Here is a 20304-nt window from a genome sequence, read left to right on the forward strand (position 1 = left end):
TTTCTCATGTAGGCGTTAGTTTGTACAAGTACACAGACGTGTACTATACATGACTGAGTGAAGTAATGCAGGAGGGTTGTACCTGCAGCTGCATGCCGACTGGGCCAATCTCAAACATGCACTTCCCCATGGTAATGCAGCATGGTCAGCAGCCATCTTGGTTCAGATTGGTCCGCAGAGCGGGAGCTGGCGTCATAAACAGCCGTGATGGAGAGGATGATGAGGATGATGAGGGTGATGATGAAGGCAGGTTAGTAGTTGAAACCACATCTGTTTGTCTTTATCTTTCGGAGTGGCAGTGATTTAAAAAGACAAACACAGGAAGTAGTGTATGCTTCCTGAAGAACGAACACGCCCCTAACAATGTTCTACATCCAAAATAACTACTTCTGATCTCACCTCTCTGCCTTTTGTGTAGAAAAAAGAATCAACTTTACATGTGTGTGATTTTGTTTATTAAATGATTTGGTAAAACTTTTTACATTTACATGAGCACGTATGAGCTTCCTTTAGCAGAGCAGCATCATCTTTCCTATAAAAATACTATTACAGCAAATATGAAAATAACAGTAAAAAATGACCCCCCAGGTTCAAACCTAACATGCTGTTTAATAATTAGCTCTGCAATGACATAAATATTAAATCAAAGCCCTCCATAATGTTACGCAAATATTGCACAAGTTGATCTCGACCACGTGACAGAAGGGGATTAAAGTGGTAAATGATGGGATGATGGACTCACACAAACAGAATCATCTGGTGATGCACACATGTCAGAGTAACGGCTTAATACTGTACAGCCAGAGCTATCAATATACACTGCATGGATCACAGGAAGTGGTGTCAGAGAGATGCTGTGCTCTCATGATGAGCTCCATCATGGCACCGGTTAGAGGCGGAGGTCTGGCGATGAGTGTATAGATCGATGGTGTCAGTGGAAGCAGCCGTGTGGCGGCTCTGAATCGCTTCACTCGTAAGGCACGGGGCTCCAGAGGAGCAGGGAGGGGACGGGCTGAGGCATTATGGGCCGCAAGCAAAGGAAGCAGGATAGGAGCAGTGGCAGCGGATTGGTTGAGGGAACACAGCTGTCGTCAGGGGGATGGGTCAGCTCGGCTGTGGTCGAGCCCCACCTGGTCCCTGGAGGGGTCGGGCTCTCTGTCCAGGATCGGGCTCAGGCCTCTGAAGCCGGCGTAGGGCCGCACCTGCACCCCGTTCACTGCAGACCGTCCCGACTGAGGCGAGGAAGACTCGATTGGACAGACGTAGTCTGTGGATTCATCCGGCCGCCTCCTCCTGAGGTGAGTCAAGTTAGAGAGGCCCAACTTCTTCGGCTGCAATGAAAAGACACAAAAAGCGGAATGAATCACAACTGACTGGACTGAAACCGCGTCTCAGAGTCATTTCTGTTTATGACAACGTATTTTGGGAGTTATCTTTACTACTTTATATAGAACCCAGAAGATGGATGTTGACAACAGAGTTAAAAATATGGGACTTGAGAGTTTGGACACACACACACGCACACACGCACTCACTGAGGGGCTAAGAGCTGAAACTGAGCTGACACACTAATGCCATGTTCACACCGGTCGCGTTGATTTTTTGACGCGCGTCGAGATTACATACAAAGTCTATGCACAGACGCGATGAGACTGGCGCGCCGCGATTTTGCGATGGCGCGGCGCGTTGGACGCCGCAAAATCGCCAACGCGCGAGTTGAAATTTTTCAGCTTCAGCGACATAATCGCGTGACGCTGTGGCGCGATAGCCTATCAGCGTTGAGTTGCTCCCCCTGTCATCACTGGCTTCCTGCCGTTGTTGAATCAGGAAATAAATCCTGTAGCCGTCTGTGTTCACCCAGAGCGCTACGATACCTCATATCAACAGAGACCGGACCAAACTATGTGTATACATGTGTGTGTGTAAACCATACGGTACAAACAATGAATAGACGCTGCCGTATTTACGTCTACGTGACGTTATTGAGTGCTGGTGGAGCTGCTACGATGTTAGCATAGCCTAGCACCGATCCATCAGAGCTCCATTGAGAAGACAAGTAGCCTACAAATCGGCATCATTACGTCGTTATTTCGGAGTCCCTTTTTGTCGGTTTATTGCCGTTGAATCACAGCCGAATCAGTTTATTTTGTGTTCCTACAGCTGTAGTAAACAGCGACCGGTGGCTTGCTAGACACAGTGAATACAGCTCGATACAATCCACGGAGCTCCTCTGAACAATATTATGAACCAGACATGACGGCGTTTGGCATTCCGATGTTTGAGGGACTTCCACAACACGTACAAAGCAGCAATTGTCCTTATTCCTTTAATGGTTGACAGCGGAAAGAAATGGCTGCCAGGTGAACGGCTTCCAGGACGATAAACCACGCCCCCTCTCCAGCGCTACGAGATTTTGCGGCGTTTGGTGTGAACACGACCGGCGGCGCGTTGGACGCGATTGTGCAGTGCGTTGGACGCTTTTTTGCAGTGCGTCAAAAAATCAACGCGACCGGTGTGAACGCAGGCTTCCCCTCAGATTAAGGTGCTTTTTCTCACACATGCAGGAGGAGCGCTGTGTGTTCTCTTAATGCAGCAGTATTGCCTCAGTGTACTCCCTCTTCCACTTCTAGCGGTGTACTGGGGTCCTCTCACCTTGACTTTAGCTGTGATGCTGAGTGGGGTGTACCCCGCTGCCTCAGTGTACTCCCTCTTCTCCTGGTGAGCCTGTGCTCCCACCAGGTTGTTGAAGTTGGTGTTGAGGTGGCGTCTCAGCAGTGTTTTCTGAGGAGGGATGTTCAGCAGCATTGCCAGTGTGTCTGAGTTGAAGCGAGGCTCCAGCATCTGTGAGAGGAGAGACATATTCAGCGTGCTGTCTGCAGCACTGAGTGTTTGAGACGCACACACTGTGTGACTGTGTGGACTCACCAGCAGCCCCCCGTGCACGCCGCTGCCCCTCAGGTTTGGTGCGTATTCTGCCAGATCCACAGATCTCAGCCACTCCATGACCCGGTGGTTGGACCACTGGACCACCTCACTGGGAGAGAACTGGTTCTGAAACACACACACACACACACACACACACACACACACACACACACACACACACACACACACACACACACACACCAAGGAGTGCATTCATAATATTTAACCATTTCCCAAACCATGCAATCGTGTTTTAGAAAATCATTGATATTTAGAATGTTCTATTTTATAAAACATTCATTCAAAAATCGAAAACAGTACAACCTGCATTCAGCGGTTAGCAGTAAGTCTAAATAAATGAAACCAATAAAAAGGAGAATAAAAGTTACAGTGCAATGCAAGATAGCCTCTTTCTATTATTGCCGTCTCTTTCTATCTCTCACTCAATTTCAATTCCCTTTAATTCAAAGGAGCCTCATTGCCATGGGAAACATGTTTATACTGTCAAAGCAAGGAAGGAAAAGAAGACAAAGAATGTACATCCTATCAGTTCAGATCTAGAGTACAGAGGTGTGTGAGCTCAGCTGCAGGCTTCTATGAGCCAGCATGGGAAGTCACCACACACACCAGACACCTGAGTCGGTTGGAGAGAGTTTGGAGACCTCAAGTCTAGTTTGCTCAGATATGTGGTGCATAAAACCTGAATACTGCTCCAGAAGCCAGAACTTCAGCTCTGCTGTGACACAACCCGGCAACAGACTGCAGCTATACCTCATTGCTGGGCCTGCGTTTGAGGCAGTTGGAGTTGAACTTGTTGACATGAAGAACATGGATGGCACACTTGATGCTGAGGTGATGCAGCTGGCTGCTGACTTTGAGGAATAACAGGTCGTTCTGGGATGGAGAGAACACAGAGGGGAGTACAGGAGAACGTGAGCATCGAGTCTCTCTGCATTCAGGGTTTGAATGCGTCACTTTAACCATTAAAACAAGCACTTCAACTTCCTGTATTATCTGAGATATAACCCACGCCGCATGACTTTACTCATCTGGTGCATCATGAGCCCTGGTTTGACTTTAAAGCAGGGTGCCGATCAGCTGTTACTCACCACAGTGAGGTACTGCAGCATCTGCCCATCAACCTTTCCTTCATTAAACTGGTCTTTGTATTGAGGGAGTCCGATGTCATCGAGCCAACCTTTGGGACAGAAATATCAGAGTTTTAATGGAGGGAACGTGAGAATGAAGTCATCGCAGTGTGTGGGTTTCAGTGCGTACGAGTGACCCAGATGTAGTCCAGCTCTGCAGACTTCCCAGGCTTCCCGCAGCTGAACGTCTTGATGGCTAACTGGAGCTTCTTCCTGTGGAGCGGGTTCTTCATCGCCAGCTCCTGGAGACACCATGAGAGACAGATGACCATTAGACTGAAGGATCGAATCTAAATGATCCTGATGAGTCGTCTCTATAAACACATCCTGCATTCACGTGCAGAACCTGAAGGAAGCGGGACCAGATCTTTGTAGCGTTCCAATTGTGGTTCAGGTAGTATTGACCAATCATGTTGGAGCACGCTTTGGTTGGATGCAGGTAAACGGTCCTTGTGGAGCGCTAAAGAGGCTCAACTCATTGCAATCGACTGATGTTTTCTATTGGTTTACAATCAGCTTGTACACGAGGTCTCGAACACTAAAGTCTCACATCTCAAGTTGCTAATCGGACTGTAAACAACGAGCAGCACACGGAAAAGGAAGTGTTGGCCTGGATGTCTGATAGCTACACCAGAACCCTAGAAATATAGAACCTCATCATCACGGTTCAGAGACTGTGATGAGAGAGGGGGAGAGGGGGAGGCGGTCTGAGGTGGACAATGTGACAGTGTTGAAGGCGAAACTAACAAGCAGGTTGAAGAGCAGAGACAGGCATTGCTAAACTCCGAGCAGTCAGACAGACAGCAACAAGGAGCAGACAGGGAGAACTGAAACAGATCTGACGGGCTGAGTGCAGATTACTGTCAGGAAACCATTTGAGGACAGCCAGTGGAGTGTTTGTGCACCTTCTCTAGGTCTTGCAGGGTGGCCGACAGTAGAGTATCACCGCAGGTGACCCAGTGGCACGCAAGAACGCCGTACTGGCCCAGTCCAATGTCCTCGAGCCAGCCACACACCTGCTCTGTGCTCCACTTAGAAAAAGGCACCTTCAGGTCTCTGACGTGGAGAAGAAGAGATTAACATTGAGACAGTTTATAATGTTGGGCTCCAGCTCCTTTCACAGGGTGTGATATCAGACCAACACGGAGTCTTTGTATCTCCTTCACAACTCGTTATAGACTTAGATATATATATATAGATTTATTTCATTACTACCATCCAAGCAGGCTTGATACTTCATGCCAGTAAAATATGACTTCTCTGAGACGTGAGTCTTCATTGACTGTAGGATTGTGTTCGCTGCTGTTGCTGATGCAGGTAAAGCAGTTAAAAGTGTAGATTGAATATCTGCAGTTCATCCTGTAAACGTTGCTTTTGGACTCACAGGGCTGTGTTCACGGAGGACGGTGGAGCAATGGAAGTAACAGCACATGAATGTAGCATTCTAAAACATGCTGAGCCAGCAGGCAGCAGAGTGACTGAGCTCCACCACGACCTCAGTGTGCCTGAGCTAATGAAGGTGTGTTCAGTGCAGTGTCTCTCCTGCGTCCCTCATATGAGCGGGTGTTGTTCTACCGTGTGTTCCTGGGGCGGACCAGTCTCGGTCCAGCTGTAGCTCTGAAGCCTCCCCTCCGGAACTCTCCCAGCTCGGGGTCGTGGAGTTGGGCAGGACTGCCTGACTGGCTGCGACGGATCCTGTGGAACAACAAGAACACTGATGAGTGTGTGAAGGACGAATGGAAACAAAGACAAAGCCAAAGCAGAGCATTCTGTTCATGTGTAACTACTGTGCATATATATCAACCTTCAAAACTTACTTCCCCCAGAACTTCTTCATGCCTCTGTGACTCTTCCTGTTCTCTGGTGAGACAGGGGACTGCTGTCCAGAGTCCACTCCAGAGGACAGGGGGGACAGAAGGCACTCTGGATGCCCTGCACAGGAACACAAGAGAGAAGAACGCACACTCAGGAAGTAGATCTGGATCCAGAATAAAGCTGGTGTTCTGTGTCTGGGCAGGGACCACCGCTGTGTGCTTCTTTCATTGGTGGCCTAGTTCACATCTTCACCGAGTGGACTACTCGAGCACTAACGCTACACATCAACACTGTTCATATTAACTACTCAGCTCTCTTACTCTTCTTAGTTTGGGTTTTCACACACATAACATGTTAGCCAGAACAGTTCTAGCTTCTTTCCAACATCAGCTTTATTAGTTATTAAAGTTAGTATCAGGTAAGTAGATAGAACATGGTTATGTTGATCTGATATCCCAGCCTCTCAGTGTCATGCTGATGCTTCAAAGCGTGTGCTGCCTGCTGCAGGTTCTGGTCATTCTTTATAGATACAACCATGCATGAAGCCCTTCTCTTCTGCTGTACACACTACAGAGACGTCCGTTTCACCCTGGTGACATCATTCACTCAGCTCACGTCAGGCTCACTGGTCCCAGCAGGACGCCACACACGGCTTGAGACACAATACCCACCAACATCATAGAGGTGATGTTTGCCAGGAGATCCTGAGGCAGAGGAGGTTAGTGAAGTGAGGAGCGAGCCAGCAGAGATAAAGCAGAAGCCAGTATTAGTCACACACATGCACATCCAAAATAATTGCTGTACACATGTAAACCTACAAGCCTCAGGCTGGAGCTGAAGCTGTGACAGGATCCGGTCTGTCTGTGTGAGACTGGACGAGAGCAATGAGCTCATCTCACACCTGTTCTCTGAGCCCTGACCAGAGGCCGGAAACACAACTCCCTCCTCCAGGAGTTTAACCAAGGTGGTGCTAAAACAAACTCCCTCCATGTAGAGACGTGTTTGATGGGGAAGTCTGTTTGCTGTAAGCACCTGCTCGACCCTCTCTCTCTCTCTCTCTGTGGGTGAGACGGTGTGCTGGTTGAGGCAGAGAGAGCAGGGGTGTCAGGTTGCATCTTTCTTTGTTTGCACTCAGCCCTGTGGTTACCCTCCTACTTCGTGTCCTCACATGGAGGCTGATAGCAGCATGATCTTGGGCGGCTTTCCGAATCATGAAGGACTCACAGTAATGGCGGCTTTAGAGTGAAAACCGTTCCTCGGCCTGACCGCGCTCACCTCTGAGTACGGCCGGCCATCTTGTTTTGTTCATGAGATTACCGACGTCGCAAAAGCTCGTTTGTGACTTCAGAGCCGGAGCAACAACAGTTCTCCTGAAAGTGTTTGTGAATTAGCATACGGTACCTAAAGCCGGAGCACTGACACTCCTGCAGCGAACTGCAGCCGGAGCACAAAGAGAGGAGAGCCGAGCAGACAGGAGGAGGCAGAGGAAGGGCACAGAGAGGGAGCACAGAGAGGGAGCACATGGAGGGAGCACAGAGAGAGAGCACAGGGAGGGAGCACAGAGAGGGAGCACATGGAGGGAGCACATGGAGGGAGCACAGAGAGAGAGCACAGGGAGGGAGCACAGAGAGGGAGCACAGGGAAATAGCACATGGAGGGAGCACAGAGAGGGAGCACAGGGAGGGAGCACAGAGAGGGAGCACAGGGAGGGAGCACAGAGAGGGAGCACAGGGAGGGAGCACAGAGAGGGAGCACAGGGAGGGAGCACAGAGAGGGAGCACAGAGAGGGAGCACAGAGAGGGAGCACAGGGAGGGACCACAGAGAGGGAGCACAGGGAGGGAGCACAGAGAGGGAGCACAGAGAGGGAGCACAGGGAGGGAGCACAGAGAGGGAGCACAGGGAGGGAGCACAGAGCGAGAGCACAGAGAGGGAGCACAGGGAGGGAGCACAGGGAGGGAGCACAGAGAGAGCACAGAGAGAGAGCACAGGGAGGGAGCACAGAGAGAGAGCACAGAGAGGGAGCACAGGGAGGGAGCACAGGGAGGGAGCACAGAGAGAGCACAGAGAGAGAGCACAGGGAGGGAGCACAGAGAGGGAGCACAGGGAGGGAGCACAGGGAGAGAGCACAGAGAGAGCACAGGGAGGGAGCACAGGGAGGGAGCACAGAGAGAGAGCACAGAGAGAGGGAGCACAGAGAGAGGGAGCACAGAGAGGGAGCACAGGGAGGGAGCACAGGGAGGGAGCACAGAGAGAGAGCACAGGGAGGGAGCACAGAGAGAGAGCACAGGGAGGGAGCACAGGGAGGGAGCACAGGGAGGGAGCACAGAGAGAGAGCACAGAGAGAGCACAGGGAGGGAGCACAGAGAGAGAGCACAGAGAGAGAGCACAGAGAGAGAGCACAGGGAGGGAGCACAGGGAGAGAGCACAGAGAGAGAGCACAGAGAGAGCACAGGGAGGGAGCACAGGGAGGGAGCACAGAGAGGGAGCACAGAGAGGGAGCACAGAGAGAGAGCACAGAGAGAGGGAGCACAGAGAGAGGGAGCACAGAGAGGGAGCACAGGGAGGGAGCACAGAGAGAGAGCACAGAGAGAGAGCACAGAGAGAGAGCACAGAGAGAGAGCACAGGGAGGGAGCACAGGGAGGGAGCACAGGGAGGGAGCACAGGGAGGGAGCACAGAGAGAGGGAGCACAGAGAGGGAGCACAGGGAGGGAGCACAGAGAGGGAGCACAGAGAGAGGGAGCACAGAGAGGGAGCACAGGGAGAGAGAGCAGAGTTAGTCCACGTTAAATGAGATTTGAAAAATAGCAACTTTTCATAAACACTGAGCCTCTTGCAGGAATGTGTATCCTCTCAATGATGTAATAATATCATATCTGTCTTTATCCAGAAGGTCTGTTTCCAGTGAGGCGTACTCGTGTGGAAGGAACCGGACTCTCTGAACTGTACACAGCTGTTCAGACATGGTTCATCTGATCTTGATGTAGACTACAAGGTGGCAGCTGGGTCGGTGTGGTCATTGTTAGAATCAATGCTTCACAGTGTATGGCCATCTGGTCTGCTCCATTCAACACTACAACGTCATGCTGCAGTCTACATCCATGTCTGCCAACCGGTCATCTTCACTTATCATATCAACTGTTTGTGTGAAATTGTCACAATCAGCATCATACGAGGTGTTGAGTTATGCTGAGAAGCGTGTTTTGTAAGGTCACAGTGGCCTTTGAATCGCTTCATCCTCGCCCAGGTGGACGTTTGTGCCAAAATTCTCCTGCAAGTTTTCCTGAGCTATCATGGGAAATGAAGATGAGATGGAGTGACATAATGAAGTGCATCAAAAACATTCACATATGCACAAGCCATCAAGCCATCCCAACCAGTGCCAGACCAGTGCTCAACCAGAACTATCTTCTCTCTGGTGGTCTCGTTCACTGATGGAGGTCATATAGAGCAGCAGCTCACACAAACTCAAAATGCAATCAGATTCAGAAATTATAATTCCTTATGTCAAACAAGAGTGTGTAGCCGACAGGTCTGGACCAGAATGATTGAATTGTCAAAATACAAAACAAACATTCTGAGCATTGGTGAATGCAAGAACACATACCAGTTATTTATATAATTACCTTAAATAACTGGTATGTGTTCTTGCATGAGGCCCAATGTCCCACTGACTGTGGGGAACCCTGACTCTTCACTGCCTCTCATTGAAACAGGAATGATCTAAGGAGTGCCGGGCAGAGGAGACTCACTGAGGCTGTAGTCCTGGTCCTGGTCCTGGCTGTGGACAGAAGAGGAATACTCTCCATCTTGCTCTCCGTCTCCGTTCAGCTCGGCTCTCCGCTCGCTCTTTTTACCTTTCAGTTTCCCCGGCAGAGTCTGGTACCTGCTCAGCTCCATGTGAGCATTCTGGAGGTCATCAAAAACAAAACAGTGCCATAGTGTTAGTGTGCCATGATGTCTGTTCTCCTACTTTATTCATAGCTTACATACTTTAAGACGATACTGTGAGTATGACGTGTATCACTGAACATCACATTCCCTCTCCTGGTCAGCCCCGTCTAAACAGAGTCATGAGGAGGTCTGCTCCGTGCTCTGTTGCATCACATCTGATGAGCCTGTATCTGAGCAGAGTCAGCGGGACTCTGGACCAATGAGAGGAGAGGCCAGCAGACAGAAACAGCCATGATACCCAGCCGTGTGTGTGTGTGTGTGTGTGTGTGTGTGTGTGTGTGTGTGTGTGTGTGTGTGTGTGAGAGAGGCTGTGACCAGGAGACATTCTGCTTTTACTCAGAGGCTGAACTCTGCTCGTCAGCACGAGAGAAGCAGACAGCAGGATATTCACTGAGGCGATGCTGTACATCTGGAGGGGCTGAATAAAATGCAGCATCGGCACAAAGACTTTATCTGTTTATAAATCTAGGACATCATTTCCATTGCAGCTGTAGACGACACACAAGTTACCATAAACACAGATTGTACAGCCCACACACTCTGTGACTACTGAGATCCCCGAATGTATGCAGAACACCAGAGGGTCAGATGAGGTGGAGTCAATATGCAGTCACATGTGTTTCTACATCATTCATGGCGACCAGTGGAGAAGGAAACAAGGCTCGGTCACACGGATCCACGATGATGGAGATTCATAGAACAGAAGCAGGCGTACATGTGTCTTTGTGGATCTGAGGGAAACGCACACTCAGTTGTAGTTGTTTTGTCCTTCGGGCCCCCGGTGAACTACTGACACACAGTATGTGCTCATGATTGTATATGTAGGAATGTGCCTCAGTGTGTGTTTGCTTCCCATCTGGACTGTATTATGCACATGTGTATGACTGGGACGGATCCAATTCTCCGACGTCTTTAAAGTTCTAGATCTCTACAAATGATGCGTTCTGAATGGACTGCAGACGCTTCACACACAGCACACGTGTTGGTGGGGTGAGGCTGTGTGAAGGCATGCAGCACATCAGTACCTCTGCCCTTGTGTCTGATTCAGTCTCAAGAGGCTGGATCTCTACAGCCTGGAGCCAACACAGACACAGGAGAGAGGACAGGACACACACACACACACAGTTAGCAGGTTAGCATTCACACGAGCAGATTAAATAACGTCAAGTAAATCATGTTAGGTCAACTTCAAGAAGCAGCAGCAGACGTAGCAGGTCGGATTAGTTCCATTAGATCACAGTATCATGAACCTTCTGGAAGGATCCACTCTGCAGCTCCTCCAGACTGCTGGACAGCAACCTGCACCGATGCCTGGGAGAGAAGATACACTTTCAGAATCAGCAGAGATTCAACGAGGAACAATATCACTCTGTTCTGATTCATGACTGCCTACACTTTACACTCTGCAACGGTCAACAGAAGCTTCTACCTACCACGAGCCGTTGAAGAAGCTCATGTCCCCAGTGGACACCAGCGAAGTGTCCATCGAGGTCTGGACACTACAAGAAATGGCACAAGGGCTAAGATGAATAGGAAGCTGTGAGGTGTGTGTGTGTGTGTGTGTGTATCTAGAGTGTTTATACCTGGAGTCAAATTCTCTCTGGTAGGGAGATGAAGAAAGCATCAGTGGAGAAGACCCTCTAGATGACATCTATGTAGAGACAAAACACCATTTTAACACTTCCATCAGTTTAGATATGCGGAGTTTGTCAGATCGTGTGAAATCGAGTGTTGTTAGCAGCTTCTTCGTCGTACCTCTGACCTGACAGAATCAGATCGTGCTTTGTGTGTGATGGCTCTGAGTGGTAGACTGCCACCCAGCTCCTCTTCACTGCTCCCTACAAACATCACAGAGCACCATTACAACCACACGGCAGGAAGGCAGAGGACGAGGGTTCCTCCGCTCTACTTTCTGCATGCTTACCCTGTGTGAGAGCCATGACTTCCCTCATCTTCCTGTACTGGCAGAGCAGAATGGTCAGCTCCTCTATACGTCGATCCTGTTGTGATCAAGTAAAATGAGGAGACCCTTAACTCTCCAACTCAACATTAAAGACAACTTTCATCACGGCGGTGGTGTAATAACAGGGTTCATTTACCTTTTCCTCGTTTGAAGCTAACAAAGACTCCATCCCCACCTTCAGCCTCTGGTATTCGTGGTCTAACAAAGACAAGCCAGCGATCACAATGTTATTCTGGACCCACAGTAACCTTGTGTCTCATTCATTGAGGGCATTTGAGGCAAATCACATCAGGCACCCGCCTGATGTGATGTTAGCGACAGCCATGACAGCCATGCTAATGTGAGTCAGCAAGCATAAGCAATCCACACTGACAGCAGCGCTGTCCACACAGCGTCACCTGTTACACACTGCAGCCTGTCACTGTGCTGTGTGCAGCAGGGAGGCCAGCACCAACGAAGAAGAGAGAGCTCACTCCTCACTTTCAGAGCAATTAGGTTTTTACAAGCAGCACAACACTAGCAGACAGACACACACACACACACACACACAACCCTGAGCCACGTATGTTAAAGGGGAACTCCACCACTCTAACACACACAGGTCAGTTTAGCTCTACTGAGAGAGTGGATGCAGTGGTGTTATTAATGCACATGACTAGTCTCTGTGCTTTCTCTCCTCAGGTTTCCATGGATGGTGGTTGTATCTGGACCCTGGTCCTGCCTGACACCCACTGCTACAGTTAGTAGTAGTGGGTGTCAGGCATGTTTCTATGACTGCTTCATATGACTTCATACATGTTCACGTGATATGAATCATCTCTGTCATATGGATTGATTCTGTTGCTCTCTCTGAGCTTTCTTCCTTTCTCTCCTTGTTAAAGGATATTTTTGGGCAGTTTTTCCTTTTCTGATGAGATAGTACGAGTATTGGGCTACATGAATAAAAGTGACTTGACTTTGGAGGAGCTTTGTAAGGTCTGCGAGACAAAAACATCACACTGATCTTCTTCACTGTTTCCTCTTCCATGGGGCCATAGAGCGTTCTTTTAGCCCCGCCTCCCAGCCCTTATTCCAGCCTCGTTCTCATTCACATGAACAGAGGAAGGAAAACAACTCTGTATTCAGCTATTCGTGATTTAAACCAGAGATATTCATGTGACCGTACTGGGAAGTTGATCTAACAACAATGACCTGCTGACACAGAGGTCTCTTTGTAATGTAAGTCTCTGTGAATGAGTCTCTTTGGGCCCATGGCATCACATGATGGACCTGGACGTTGTAATGCCCCCGTTTGGCCACAATGTCAAATAGGCTTCACAGCCCGGTGCTTTCTGGAGGCTTGGTTCTATCAGACATGAAAAAGATGCTGTTGGTTGCATCGTGGGAACGCACTGGAGCTTGACCCATACTCAGGACTCAAAGTCAGGATATCTTCTGCAGCATTTATTCTGACTATTCTTTCCCTCCGTGGAGTCCCCAAACTAAATAGCTAAAAACTAGACTGTTGGATTAGCCCTTTAAAATATATAGCTGAGGCAAACCAAAAGAGACTGAAGCTGGAATGTTTGATGGCACTGTACACTGAGGTTTATACACGCTGACACCACGGCCACTGGGAGCTCTTGATTCTGATTGGCTAGTAAGTGTGACCTACTGTACGGCGCAGGTGCTTGTTTGCGGTTTGTTAATGTGCCGTTATTAAACTGTAGGTAACAGTATGTTACTGCATGTGTGTGAGAGAGCGGATCAGCTATTCTCTATCCTCCTGACCTCAGAAGAGAGACCTCAGGTCCTCAGGTCCAGCCTGAACAAATCATGTTTCTGACTCATTCAGGTGTCAAGTGGCCATGGTATTAGTTTTACCCTCCATGCATGTACATTGGAGGGTTTGAGGTTTAATGAAGCTGGAATGTTTACTACGACCAACACAAAGTGAAGCTCGGCTGTGGTCCGATCCCAAGCCAAACACTCTGCCAGCAGGCGCCGGACTAACAGCCTCCCACACGGAAACCTTTCAAAGGGCCTACTGCTGTTTTATGTTTTGGACTGCTTGAGATTTGTGCCAAAATCACTGCATCACTTGACAACACTGCACTGAATCAATGTGGTGCAAAGTGACATATGATGGCAGAGCAGTTTGGTTGATGATGAGAGCTAGAACAGCAGCACACCATGCCTTACATTTGTTAATCAGCTGCTTGATATACACCTCCTCTACAGCAGGGGTCAGCAGAGAGTCAGAGAGCAGTCAAGCACCCAGCAGAGGAGAGAGGGACATGTGGTTAGACCTTACAGCAAGTGGCTCTCAGGACAGATGTGGATGTGCAGTGATGGGTGAGTACCTCTCTCTGTGTTGTCACTGGCTGTGCTGCCTCTGGCCAGCAGCTGCGTCTGCAGACAGTCGATCTCAGCGTCTTTGGAGGCCACGAGCTGCTGCAGCTCTGACATCTCTGCCTGTGGAGGACAGAGTGCATGTGAACTGTGTTAGTCCTCCTGGTCGTTGGATACATAGCAGATGTAGGGACTTCAACTCCAAGGCAAGTCAATCGTTTAAATTGTCTGTGATTTACAGATTGATGTCTCGTGGCACTCATGTGAGAGCCGCCTGTCACATTGAATGATCAAATCATAGAGTTATGAAATAAGACAACAGTGTGAGTGCATCAGACCTGACCAGACACTGGAAGACAAAGCGGGTACCGAAGGACGGACGAGAATACGAGACAAGACACATGGTCCCTTCATCACAGAGCTCCTCCACAGGCTTCTGTTGCACAACCACGTATTCCACTTCTGTTCTACTGACGCTGTCTCATCACCTCTACGTGAAGCGCTGCCTTCAGGAGGTGTAGAATCTTCAGAATGAGTTTACATCTTATTATCCGTGATCACGACTACATCAGACCACAGGGGGTTACCTAAAGGAGACGTGAGGAGAGCGACGTACGTACACATTCTCAGACGGAGGAGTCCATGTGCTGCTGACTCTCACATGACTGACCTGTGTGACTCACAGCTAGTTTCGGGGAAACGGAGGGCCTGGTGTGATCTTGACAACCTCCTCAGAGCTGTTGGAGACAACAGGTGTCAGGAAACAGGTGTGTGCACAGAGCTGCATCTTTACAATGGTGCTATGCTATGAAACGTAACACCGCATCCGGCTGCTTCACAATAAAAGCCTAGAAGCCGACAACAGAAGCAAGACGGGTCAGTGTGGTGGAAGGAGGAACACAAAGGCATGTCTTTGGGTTTATATGATGAAGGAAACTAAACACGACAGAAGATAAGAGTGGGCTCGTCACGCTTTGATAAAGGAATATCTGATCTGGGTAATATGCAGGATCACACACACCGTCCATGCAGAGACAGTCAGAAGCAGAAGGATGGTTTCCATTGTTCCTGCTTCTTATCACTGATACATGAGGACTTGTACTTTGTAGAGATCAGAGTGCTTCCCTCTGTCTCTCTCACTGACTCTATTTCCACCCTACTGGAGGTTAAAAGCTTGTTTTTTACTGGACCATTTGTGATTAGTGGGGAAGTTCAGCCATACTTCACAAGACCAACAAAGGTAAGACAAGGAGGATCAGGAGGATGAAGAAAAGAGGAGCTGCGAGCACAAAATAAGGAAATGAGGAAGAAGAGGAGGACGAGAAGCATACGAGCCAAATGAGAAAACTGGTGCAGAAAAGGTAGAAGAGGAGGGAGACAGAGGCAGTATTAGCAAAAGGACTGAGTACTAATCCGAGGACAGGGACAAACACAGAAGACAGGAGGAGTAGGAGTAAGAAGAGGAGGCTCCTCCCAGTGCTGCTTCTCCAGCCACGTGTGCTCCACCCTCAGCTGGAGGCTGGACAGCTGGGTCACGAGCGACTGGTAACACACATGGAGAGAGTAGGAGAGAGAGAGGTAGAGAGAGCAGAGACACAGGAAGAGGGTAATGACGGGGATTAGAGATGAGGAGAAGGAAAAGAAGAGAGAGCAAGCCGCAGAGAGGGAGGAGGAGAGGAGGAAGGAAGCGCTGTGGCACTTACCTATAACAATGTGTTGGAGGTGCTCTCCTCATCCTAAAGCCTGTCAGTCAGCTACATGTTGTTCAACCTCACAAATCATTATTTCTATTTCTAGTACAGACCTCAGATTTTCCAAAAATACCAAATGTGAAATGAGTATAAAATGATGGAGCAGCTGTTTAGCATCAAAAAGCTTCAATAAAGTCCTAAAATAGAAGTCAATAAGTGAACACAATGACATTATATTATTTTACGTTCTTATTTATATCATGAGTAATAACTCGTCTCCTCCCTGGATGTTTCTCAGATAAGCCACGTCATCACTCTGCACTGTGTGACGGATACTAGACTCCTATTTCTACCTGCCAGCTGCTTGATAACCATAAATGACTTGCTGCCACCTTAAGCTTCTCCTCCTCAGACTGTCCTCACAGAATTATCTTTAGATACAAAGTGCTACTGCTACATGGAATGCTCTTTGCTGTCATGCAGCTGCTCTGCATTCCCTTTCTACACTCTGTGTCATGCACGTTCATAGAAAGAGCAGATTACAAACCCAGCTACACAGAAACGCTTCCCGGAGGCCTGCAGCTTGGAAAGGTTTCTCTGATGACTGCTGTGGACAGCTGACTGTAACCTGGACACTTTCAGGAAAAGTTCCACATTTTGGGAAATAAACGTTTTCGAGTTTGATGAGCAGATTGATACCAATCTGTCTGTAATGCAACACTGCCAGCAGCCAGTTAGCTTAGCATTTGGGGTAGAGTTGGAACAAACATGTCTGATATATTGTTTTCAGATTGTTTTAAGTCATAAAAAATACAGAATCCGTCTGTCACAGTCACGACTGTTTCTTAGTCTAACTATTGCTGAGAGTGGATGTTTGTCCAGTTCTCTAATGAAAGCCCCAAACTAGCCTCGTGACCAACTACGTCACGTGTTGGGGGTTTCAGCGCGTTCTTTTACTGCAGCATGTTGTGGTTCGTACACGTTGTGTTAGGGTTAGTAGCTAAGCTGGCTGTAGGTACAGTAACTTACTGTCAGCTTTGATAAAGAGATCACATGCACTCTGCAGCTGTTACGGTTCTTTGTTTACTGGTACAACACATGACCTACATCTTCACACAGTATGTGAGCTTATTGTGCTGCCTGTGTTGGTTTATTAGGTACCTTGGTGGCTCTTAGCTTCCTCTCATACTGGCCCTTCTCTCCATCGAGCTCCTCCACTCTGCTCTTCAGCTGCTTCACTTCTTGTAGCAAATCCTACAGGAAAAACAGAAACACAGCTTTGTTTACTTCACAGGTCTTTTTCAAAGCCACACTAAGCTCTAAGCCTCACCAGCCATGCAGGTGAGTTCACCTACTTGTTCTGAAACTCTGGGAATGAACAGTTACTGAGCTGTGCACATGCCAACATAGAAACAGGAGGGGTCACATTCAGTGCAGTTACAAAGGGCCACACAACTGAAGAGTACAGTGGTTCATATCGGGAACATGATCCTCCTGAAACAAGTAGCACAGAGCAGTTACCAACAACCAGGAGGAGGAAGAACCCAGGACCCAGAACAAGACAGAGCCGTCCAGGCTGCACGCTGCCACGGTCTAAAGACACCTTGCATATCATTATAGAAACAGGAAGGAGACATGACCCATCCACCTGCTCAGCGGAGGAGGAAACGGACAGATGGGACTGTTAGTAGAGGGAGGAACCACTGTCATGCAAGCAAACCACATCAAATCAAAAGAAAACACAATGCCGGTCCACAAACCTATTCGACAGGAGTTACAGAGACAAAACCCAGATTAGCACCGACATGTGTTTGTCCAAATGCTTCAGATACTTGAGGAGTCAGACAGAAGCACCTACAGCAGGTCACACTACCTGTAGCTCCCGTAGGGTTCCTTATTTGACCATATTGTTACCGACTCAGCTTCAACAACCTCATAAGTCCTCAAATGTATGGAAGTATTTGGAAAACCTCCCCAAATCTGCAACAACCAGAGTAGCGTGGGACCCCAACACAGTTTGCAGACACACTACAAGAGAGGTTGTTAGTTTGATTCTGTGGGAAGCTCCAAATTCCGGGCGGTGTGAGGACTGGTTAAACATAAGAGAAGAGAAGAAGTGATGGGGAAGGAGGGGAAGACGAGTTCATCCAAGTCTCCCTACGTGTACAGTCTGTCCTCCATTGTGCATCCGGGCGTCAGAGCCAGACAACCTCAGGTCTGAGCCGGCTAACCCAGCCTGAGGGATGAGGCCCTGGGGTTGGCTGCCTCTGGCCTCCCCCTGCTGGGCCTCCCTCTCCTCCAGGGCCCGTTTCTCCTGGATACGAGTGCTGATCTCCTCCTGAAACCTGCACATCTGCTCCTGAAGATCACTGATGAGGTTTACCACACACTGGGAGGGGAGGAGGGATGGAGAACAAAAGCAGGGCAGTGAAAGAGATGAGGAGAAGAAAAGAGAGGAGGGGACAAAACGAAAGGAGAGAGGACAATATTAGAGGAGAGGAGAGGAGAGAGGACAATATTAGAGTAGAGTAGAGGAGAGGAGAGAGGACAAGATTAGAGTAGAGGAGAGAGGACAAGATTAGAGGAGAGGAGAGGAGGAGACGAGAGGAGAGGAGAGAGGACAAGATTAGAGGAGAGGAGAGGAGACAAGACGAAAGGAGAGAGGACAAGATTAGAGGAGAGGGGAGGAGAGAGGACAAGATTAGAGGAGAGGAGAGGAGACAAGACGAAAGGAGAGAGGACAAGATTAGAGGAGAGGGGAGGAGAGAGGACAAGATTAGAGGAGAGGGGAGGAGACGAGACGAAAGGAGAGAGGACAAGATTAGAGGAGAGGGGAGGAGACGAGACGAAAGGAGAGAGGACAAGATTAGAGGAGAGGAGGCCAGGAGAGGAGAGGATCAGACATGTACTTATTTGTTAATCTAGTCAGCATTTGGGAAAGCTGTTTCCATATCTCGATGACTGTCAGCTTTTACTGAGGAAACTTAAAACTTCACACTCTTCAAACATCTAAACAACACAAATATGAATTAAAAAGTGAGAGCAGAAGAAGGAATTACAACAGAGAGAAGTAAAGAACTTAGGTAACTAGAGGATGAGCAGACAACACCAGCAGCAGCACACGAGTACACTGCCCCCCCCCCCCCCTTGTGCAGAATGACTCAGCGTGTGTTCAACTAACAACACATCTCTGCCGGACTCTTTCGATGCCCTGTGAGGACTGACAGCAGAGTTCATCGTGTCCGATCATCAACATCTTCATTCATAGAACATCACGTTTGTTCCAGAGGGCTTCCAGGTGTCATGTTACTCTCTGCAGTAGTTAACGGTCCAACCGGTCCAGCTGTGAGAGCACATCTGGCTGCTGACTGACTCCACCTGTGGTGTCTAGAGGCAGGCAGGCCGACATGTTGGGTTCTCTTATTACGGATGTATTGATACACCAGCCGGTGTGAGTATCAACATTCTTTATGTAAATGATGTGTTGTTGTTTTTTCTTACTTCCGAATTTCAACATTAGTATCATCTTGAAAGATCAAATATCTGTCGGTTATAGTTTCTACTCTCAGCTCCCAGGACATCACATGTCAGTGAGAAACTATACTAACTTTATTACATATTAATAAAGCCCCTTCCTTGATGCAGGCCGTGGGATACAGTCACACGATCATTTCACTACTACATGCAGATCCATAGGGAGGCAGATCAGGGCTGAATGACTCCTGGTCCACATCGGGACGTTTTCATAGGGAACGTCTGACTTTGTACAATGTCAACACGATGACAGCATTAGAGGAGGTTCCCACATAGAAGAAATCGTGATAACAAGCTGTTTCACAGGAAGAGCTACCAGGCAGCCACAGAACATACTGAGTGAAACGGTAAAGCAGATCTTCCCTCCTCTCAGTGGACCAGTACAGGCTCTTACACCTCTATGAATCTCACCCAGACAGAGGAAGAGAAGATACAGCAGACGCACATTAAACAAAAATGCATGGTCATCAATCTGTAGTTTTAACAATTGCAGTGTTGACCAGACAGCCGTGGCTTGGTGTGGTCTCCTGAGGTGAAAGTGTGCGGAATGCTCAGAGTGGATGCCTGCCATTCCTCCTGCAGCTGTTACAAACCACACACACACACTCACTCTGCTGACAAGAATCTAGACCGCCGTCGGTTGCCGTCGCAACATGGCCAAAGCAAAGCACCACCTCTGTACATCGATGTGTTGGACCGGAGGTGGATGCAGGTATGTAAGATCATCTCATTCATACACCGTGTCAGAGCAGCTCTGTTAGACTCCACGGAGGCACAACTGATGCTGTGGAGCCTCAGTGATCCTGAACCAGCTGGACAGTCACACTGCAGCACATGAATGAGTGCAGCTCTTTCTTTCCTGAGCAAACCTCTGCTGAAGTGCCCTTGAGCCTGGCATGTGACTACTTAACGCTCATCACAGTCTGACAAGTGTGCACAGACAA

At 48.7% G+C, this 20304-nt stretch overlaps 1 protein-coding gene across 1 annotated transcript in view; it reads right to left on the reverse strand.

Moving 5' to 3' along the window:
- Positions 1–447: 447 nt before the first annotated feature.
- Positions 448–20304, reverse strand: part of ppfibp2b (PPFIA binding protein 2b) — a 98878-nt gene continuing 79021 nt past the window's right edge. The window contains exons 7-25 of the mRNA XM_079272025.1: positions 17988–18215; positions 16988–17080; positions 14147–14258; positions 11941–12002; positions 11766–11841; positions 11597–11679; positions 11425–11492; positions 11275–11340; positions 11092–11152; positions 9640–9796; positions 5891–6005; positions 5649–5768; positions 4979–5129; positions 4204–4315; positions 4035–4123; positions 3697–3819; positions 2926–3051; positions 2653–2841; positions 448–1331 (exon numbers count right to left, since the gene is read on the reverse strand). Coding sequence (XP_079128151.1) covers positions 1092–1331; positions 2653–2841; positions 2926–3051; positions 3697–3819; positions 4035–4123; positions 4204–4315; positions 4979–5129; positions 5649–5768; positions 5891–6005; positions 9640–9796; positions 11092–11152; positions 11275–11340; positions 11425–11492; positions 11597–11679; positions 11766–11841; positions 11941–12002; positions 14147–14258; positions 16988–17080; positions 17988–18215 — 2271 coding nt within the window. The 3' untranslated portion in view covers positions 448–1091. The remainder of the gene's footprint in view (positions 1332–2652; positions 2842–2925; positions 3052–3696; positions 3820–4034; positions 4124–4203; positions 4316–4978; positions 5130–5648; positions 5769–5890; positions 6006–9639; positions 9797–11091; positions 11153–11274; positions 11341–11424; positions 11493–11596; positions 11680–11765; positions 11842–11940; positions 12003–14146; positions 14259–16987; positions 17081–17987; positions 18216–20304) is intronic.

The sequence above is a fragment of the Melanostigma gelatinosum genome, assembly GCF_949748355.1.
Source record: "Melanostigma gelatinosum genome assembly, chromosome: 1".
Lineage (NCBI taxonomy): Eukaryota > Metazoa > Chordata > Actinopteri > Perciformes > Zoarcidae > Melanostigma > Melanostigma gelatinosum.